A 7,646-nucleotide genomic window follows, 5' to 3' on the forward strand; every position below is an offset into this window, starting at 1 on the left:
CTGTCCATTACTTTTTGTTTTTTTTGTTTTTTTGTTTTTTAGCAACAATTGACGTGACATTTTCATATGATTCATATTACAAAAAGTCAACCACATTTGTGTCATTTTTAAGGTAAAACTTTACAAAGAGTGAAAAAATAAAACATTCAAATCTCTGCAGTCTTTCATGCAGCCCATTCTGTGTCCACTTAGTGCCCATCAAGCCCAGTAACCAATGATAAAGGCGGTTACAGAGAGGCAAATGATGAGGTTTGCATTAACAATGAGTCGTAGACGAGGCTTTTCCTCCAGAGAACAGATCGTTTGTTCAGGTGCAGGAAGCGGTGCGGGATCATCTTCCTTCTTCCGTCTCTCCATCCCACACAGCCAGTAGAGGGCAGACATCAGCTTGGACTGACTGCGTACACTGCTGGCAGACGATGCTGAATCTAGAGGGTTAAAGGGAGAGAGGGAGGGGAAAAATAACTTGGAATAGTCTCATAGATGTGTTGAGCTGCAAGGCTGAAGAGTTGCCAAATGGAAAAGAGAGCAGGACAGAGACCCACCTTTCCTGTGATGACACGCTTTTCCATTGCTGCTTCCCACCTCTCTCCCAGTGGCTCCCACATCATCCGTCTGAATAGCAATTACATCTAATGTTGTGCTGCTTTGCTCTGATGCAAACACCTGCTCTCGAGGCTTCACTGGGTCGAGTCTTGTGAACCATGTGAGTCGACTAATCTGTTTTTGTTTTTTTTTGTTTTAAAGAAATAAAGGTGACAGTCAAACTGAGTTAAAGAAATCTATATATTGTAGAGAGGTGTGAATAACACTAGATATGTTGAAATGTTTTCTTCAGACTTTAAAAGGTAATTAACAAGACAGTCTCATTATAAATGTACCCTGAGCTGTTATTGACACCTAGTGGTGCTACAGAGTGATGTTATGAGCTGATCCCTGTAATGTTTCCATCTTAGTATCAGTCGCCCATTGCTCATGTCTTAGCAAAGGTGTGTTTATGACAGTAGGCATTTTCTTGAAAGTTAACAGTGGCTTCACCTGCTCTGGTTTTGGCTCCTCTGTAACCAAGCTCACTACAACCACCACAACGAGGGTAATGAAGGACAGCAACATGGAGAAGTAGAGGTAATGAACATATTTTAACACTGCAGGTCTGTCGTCCTCTTCATAGCACAGCGGAGCAGGGTAGATGAAGTCCAGTAACATGCGAATACACCCGACCACAAGGCCAATAGCCAGGCCCCAGAAAGCACCCTGCACCAGGGAGGGAGTCAAACATCAGCATTATACACAGTATAATAGAACATGAATATACACTCAACGGCCACTTCATTAGCTACACCTCACTAATGCTGGGTTGGACCTGCTTTTTGCCTTCAGAACTGCCTTAACTTCTTTAGGGCATAGATTCAACAAGTTGCTGGAAGCATGCCACACCAAACAGCAACTGTGCCAAGTCACTTAAATCCCCTTGTTGTCACATTCAAGTTCAGCAAGTCGTCTTGAACACGTCTGTCAATCACATGGCAGCATTTAGTTGTTGCCGTGTGAATGGCTGTTTAGATATTTGCAGTAGCGAGAAGTTGAACAGGTGTACCTAATAAAGTGACCAGTGAGTGTATTTTCCATGAATTACTTGATCAATCGCAAGAACATTCGGAAGAAAAAAAAAAAAAAAACAGCTTGCCTTCTCATTGGTCCTCTTCCAAAAGCAGCCCATGAGGAAGATGATGGAGACGGGGGGCTGGAGGTAAGTGCTGATGGACTGGATGTAGATGAAGAGCTGGCCACCCTGACTGGCCTGCACGACTGGAATCCACAAAACAGACACCACGACCAACACAAGCACAAACACTCTGCAGCACACACATCAAACCATAAAACAGGCGTTATGCAATAATAATGAGGTTCTGTAATGCACAGATTTGACAAAGAGCAGAAAACTAAAGGCGCTGAAATCTAAACGACACAATGCATTTAGCCATTATTGAGTAATATCTGGAAACAATGGTTTGGGTGAACACAACAGAAAAGTTTGGTGGATGAGTTCAGCTAAAGCGCCTTATACAAAGCTTTTTCAGGCAGGACCACTTTAATTAAAGTAGGTTGTTATTTCCATCTGCAGTAATTCATATATGAGCTCTCTTATGGGATCACCCCACTCTTTCATTTTGCATGCATGCAAAGCTGGAGGCGGGGAGAGCAGCATCAAAACGCCTTTTACAGAACAGAGCAGGCATCAAAGACCACAAACATTACATTCATTAAGTCCGACAACATAAAAAGAAGGAGCTGAGGTGGGGGTGGGCTTCAAAATAGCTTGCAGAGACAGCAGCAGCAACTTAAACAGTGTCCCCTGTGTGAGATTTGTTGATTGAATCATAAAAGGCTACGCAGGTTGGCATTAACACCAGCTGATCTGCCAGACTTCTGGCCAAGATCGACTTACTGAGCTAATACTATGCTCAGTTTTCCAAATGTAGATGCTCTAAGTGAGAATAAAGTGCTTTTCTGCTCAAACTTCAGTGTCAGCATACAATATACATGCTGCAGGTTTTATATCAGAATGCCCTGACGTGGTCACATACCTGCCCACAATCATGAGCTCCCATTCAGAAGCACGGGATCTGAAACTCTTCCACAGGTCCATGGTGAAAATGGTGCTGGCACTGTTAAAGATGGAGGTCAGCGAGGACATGAGAGCAGCAATCATCACAGCCATCATCAAGCCCCGCAGTCCTGGGAGGAAAGACGCACAGTCACCATAAAAGACTCGTCACGTAAAGCACGAGGCAGGAAACGAGGTGCAGCAGAAAGAGTCTCTCACCTGCAGGAAGAAGCTTCATGACCAGTTTGGCATAAGCAATGTCTGAACACCCCACTGGGTTGCCACAAATCTCTCTGCACACCTCAGGTTCTGCACAAGCCACTTCGTCTATGCACAGTAGAAACACACACGCATCAGTCAAACTCAAGTATCCACAATATTTTTGTTTAGTGTTACCTAAATACCTCACACACTTTCAGCACCATTATGGAGGCTAATGTTATAATGTGCAGTAATAACTGTATGTCAAACACAATATTCCAGCTGCAGCATACAGTTCTCACTGTACCTGTGTAAAGTATCCTGCTGATCATGCCGGGGATCATGATGGCAAAGAAAGGCAGAACTTTGAGGTACGCAGCCAGCAGGGAGCCTCCTTTTGCATGAGTCAGGGTCTTGGCAGCCAGAGAGCGCTGCACAATGACCTGCAGAGAGTCCCGAATTAAAAGCTGACCAATAAATATATATATAAATATCTATATGTAAAGCAGGTAACTAGATATCTGTGTAATGTAAGGCAGAATGGAAAACCACAAAGCTTACTGCTATCACTCAGGAATTTATAAGATATCAGGGGCTAAACAGATGCTGTTGTGTAACTGGAAAGACTGTAAATGCTAATTAAAACCAATCGTGCTTTTTCTTATCTCACTTCAGTTGGATCTTTGAAACATGCCAGCTTCTTTACAGAGTAATTCTCAAGATTTTCAGATTAAAACTCTCTGAGTACTTCAGAGAAAATTTTAAATCGGCATCAATAAGATGTAAAAGCTGTAAGTTGTACTTTTATATTTTATAGATGAAAGATCTCTTGGCATCTTACATCTTAAATTCATTTTTTTATGCTCATGTGGGTAAATCAGGGCTCGAGCTCTGAACTGCCTTCACTGTAGAAACGAGGTTTGCCTATGAAGTCTTTGATTTGAACTCTACCGATTAAACACTCTCAGAGGGGAAAGCTTCCTTTCATAACTTTAACTTTCATAACTTTAGCTTTGAAAATCACTGACCTGATCAGAGCACCAGTACCACATGGAGGGGATGGACATCCCGACAATAACACCAGGCCAGGGGAGGTCAGAGGTCACTGGATCTCTGAATATGTGGAAAGCATCTTCTCGGGGGATGCCACAGCTCGAGTTGGGTACACGAATTGATGGGATGGCGTTGCCGTAACTCTCCATGAAAGCATTCCAGCCTCCAACCTCCACAAAACCTACACGTAGAGACAAAATACTCAGATTAGCTGGATCATAAAGGGTTGGAAACTGGAAGCTGTGATTTTCACTCATATCCAACTTACTGAAGCCCATGAGGGTCAGAGCTCCTGCCAGCATGATAGCAGTCTGAGCTGCATCTGTATAGATAACAGCAGCCAGACCACCTACGAACAGCAAACAGCACATTATGCACTTCTAGAAGCTGGTAAAATACAGAACAGGCAACATGAGTGGGACTGTAGCTCACCTGCTACAGTATAGATAGCAGTGACTAACAGCAGCAGCACCACAGCCAGGTAGATGTTCCATTGTAAGGCAAGCTGAATGAACAGGGCACCTGCATACATATCCACCTGGCCGAAAACACACATAGGTTTATGCTAATAAACCAGAGAGAAATTAAGCCAGACAAAGCTTCACAAAATTAATCACTATTGTGAATTATAGCCTACCGATATTTTTGTAAAGATGTAAATAAATAAGGAAAGGACGGCTATAAACAACTGAGTTCTTCTACCACCAAACCGCCTCTGCAGATACTCTGGCATCGTTGTCACCTGTAGAAGAAATAAGGTCAAGCTCTATGAGATCACAGGGGAATAAATGACCAAAATCATGCATGCAACAACTTATTGTTTCTTTTTTTCAGAGTGTGTGTAGAAAACTCACACCAGAGGCAATATAAATGGGCAGGAAGAGCCATCCCAGCAGCAGTACCATCATCATACCCTGTCAGTTAACAAATATCAGCACCGGCAAGGATTTAAACCTATTAATATTTCATATCAAAGTTATTTTTGACAGATTATTTTCTCTTTCTTACATTCCACTCGTATGCAATGGCACCAATTCCCGCTGCGGCTCCTGACCCTGCCAGACCGATGAAATGTCCACTGCCAATGTTACTGGCGAACAGCGAAGCACCCACCTAAATATAGATGACAGTCCGAATCAGAACATTTTGCCTCCATCTGACTTTTAAAGTGTGCTCTAGATAGAGTTTCTGCACAACTCACCGGCCACCAGGTCATGTTCTTCCCGGCTAAGAAGTATCCATCCACCGTGCTGCGCTTCGTCCTCCACATGGACTGGAAAAAACATGGGAAATGTTATAGAACCTCTTAAAGGTAACAGTAACAGAAGACCTATTTATTCATAATGCTGAGATGGAATCTATTTGTAAGAAAAAGATTAAGTTAGAAGGCTTCTAAGACTTCTAAGACGACATATGTCAGTGACCACAAAACCCAAATTTCGCTGCCCAATCCCAAATCTAAACATCCCTCATATCTTCTGTGTATAAATTATCACAACACGTCTGCTTCTAAAGATCCCGGCTGGCTTTCAGACCCACCGGCTCACTTCTTTAAGCTTGTAGAGCTACAAAGTCCACCCATGTAGGTGAACTTTGTAGCTTCATGTGCCTTCATGTGTCAACACAGGTACCTCAAATCCACCTTTTTACATTTAGAGGTGTTTTCTTTGTGTTATCAAAGTATCACTGCATTCTCACTGTCGCTGGACAGTAATATTATCTTTAATCTCCATTTGTGAGCATCCAGGTTATCAAAGGAAGATAATTATGGGAGAAGGGCAAGAAAATGGGCAATATGAAAAGGTGGAATGAAACTTCTGATAAAGCTTAATACAGATCACTCAGCTCTCATTGAAGGACATTTGCTGATAGCAAAGATTAAGTAAGAAAAAAGCACTGATATGTACTATACAGAGGTCTTCACAATGTGTTTTATATTTAAAGGCATTAGATCTGAATTTGTTTTAGTTTATATGACAAAGAAAACAAATGTTGGTATCATTCTCTGTGCTTACCCATAGGCCGACTCCCAGCACCAGTAGAAAATAGATTACCAGCACCACTATATCCACGGTATCAAGCGTACTGCCATGCCCCGGAGATGGCGATGCAGATGGGGATGGGGGCACGCTGGTCCCCTGGCGGTCTACTGGAAGGTCAAAGGTCATCTGGAATCCAAGAATTTAAAGTCAGCCTCAGGCACCGACAGTGAATGAAGTAGAAAATTCTTTTCAGCTTAAACACAAGACTGGCTTTTTATTTCATGGCATAAATTCAGTTAGTTTAAGAAACATTTCTCAGAGATTTTGATCCAGATCAACATGAAAGCATCACACAGTTGCTCCAGATTTCTCAGCTGACCGTATGTGACGGGAATCTCCTGTGCCACCACAGTCTGAACTGTTGACAGAGTGGATCCATGCTTTCATGTTGTTTACACCAAATCTGACCCTACCATCCAAATGTGCAGCAGAAATCAAGACTCATCAGACCAGGCAACATTTTTCCAGTCTCCTTTTGTCCAGTGTTGGTGAATCCATGTATCCTGTTCTTAGCTGACAGCAGTGGTATTCGGTGTGGTCTTCTGCTACTGTAGCATGTCTACTTGACATGTTGTGTGTTCAGAGATGCTCTTCTGCATACCTTAGTTGCAACAAGTGGGTATTTGCCTTCTTGTCAGCTTGAAGCAGTTTGGCAATTCTCATCTGAGGCATTTTCTCCCAGAGAACTGCTGCTCATTAGATATTCTCTCTTTTCTTGGACTATTCTCTGAAACCCTGGTTGTGTGGGAAAATCCCAGTAGATAAAAAAAATTCTGAAATATTTAGACCAGCTCATCTGGCCCAAACAACCAGTCACTTAAAAAAAAAAAAAACTCCATTCTGATGCTTGGTTTGAACTGCAGCATGTCCTCTTGATCGCTGTGTTGGCACCGAGTTGCTGCCATGTGATTAGATGAATAAAGATTTGCCTTCGTGAGCAGTTGTGCAACCCAATGTGTACCTAATAAAGTGGCCAGTGAGTATTTGTATGTGTATGCAGTTGAGTTGACCAACATGTCAGACAGACTGCCTTATACAGTACCAAACATACTTCACTCTTGAACACATGTGCTGGCTTGTTTAACACTTAGTCAAAGTTCCTCCAATATAGTATAATAAAAAATGACAAAACATCTATATCTGAGATAACGGCAACAACTGCAGCTCACCATTTTACCCTGTTAGGCTTTCTGCTGGATATTAATTGAATAAAACAAGCTTACCTTTTAGTACGCCGTCACACTTTGTATCATTCCAGCTGGGCTCTCTGCAAGTCGACTCGTGCAAGCCAACCGATTCACGAATGTGTCGAGAATGACTTGGGAATCAAAGCTTCTTCCACTTCCATTCCAAAAGATCAAACTCCACTTTTACCTCATCCACAACACAGTGTAGTTAAAATGTAAGAGATTTATTACTCCACACAGCGAGGTCTTTTCACAACACAGTCCTGTTGCCAGTAAAATAACTGTGATTGCTGAATGTGTTAAATGCATGTAAAATACACTAAAGATGTGGGCAGTGATAATGTGCTATCAAAGTAACATTGACATTGCATGTGTGTGTGTGTGTGTGTGTGTGTGTGTGTGTGTGTGTGTGTGTGTGTGTGTGTGTGTGTGTGTTCATGTCCAGGAGAAAAAAATGCAGATACAGGCTTATCTCACAAAGACAAATGCTCATCAAACACTGCACCTCAGTAGCAGAGATTAGCTGGTTGCAGCAATGCCATGTGGAGCAGTAAT

At 42.4% G+C, this 7,646-nt stretch overlaps 1 protein-coding gene across 1 annotated transcript; it reads right to left on the reverse strand.

The window, feature by feature from the left end:
- Positions 1–40: 40 nt before the first annotated feature.
- slc5a11 (solute carrier family 5 member 11) lies at positions 41–7,251 on the reverse strand. The gene is made up of 16 exons (XM_031730637.2): positions 7,128–7,251; positions 5,878–6,030; positions 5,064–5,135; positions 4,871–4,975; positions 4,717–4,776; positions 4,500–4,604; positions 4,295–4,400; positions 4,131–4,211; positions 3,838–4,043; positions 3,117–3,252; positions 2,828–2,935; positions 2,589–2,739; positions 1,688–1,856; positions 1,039–1,254; positions 546–720; positions 41–428 (listed from the first exon to the last, which is right to left on the reverse strand). Exons 2-16 carry the CDS (start codon positions 6,028–6,030, stop codon positions 199–201), a joined length of 2,073 nt encoding a protein of 690 aa, XP_031586497.2. The 5' UTR covers positions 7,128–7,251; the 3' UTR covers positions 41–198.
- Positions 7,252–7,646: the final 395 nt, after the last annotated feature.

This window comes from Oreochromis aureus, linkage group 4 (genome assembly GCF_013358895.1).
Source record: "Oreochromis aureus strain Israel breed Guangdong linkage group 4, ZZ_aureus, whole genome shotgun sequence".
Classification (NCBI taxonomy): domain Eukaryota; kingdom Metazoa; phylum Chordata; class Actinopteri; order Cichliformes; family Cichlidae; genus Oreochromis; species Oreochromis aureus.

Excerpts from the sequence above, each read along its gene's own strand:
- slc5a11 (XM_031730637.2), bottom strand. The coding sequence starts at position 6,030 with ATGACCTTTGACCTTCCAGTAGACCGCCAGGGGACCAGCGTGCCCCCA. Across the intron at positions 4,777-4,870 it reads CCATTGCATACGAGTGGAAT|GGTATGATGATGGTACTGCT; the intron begins GTAAGAAAGAGA and ends GTTAACTGACAG. Across the intron at positions 3,253-3,837 it reads GGTACTGGTGCTCTGATCAG|GTCATTGTGCAGCGCTCTCT; the intron begins GTCAGTGATTTT and ends GACTCTCTGCAG.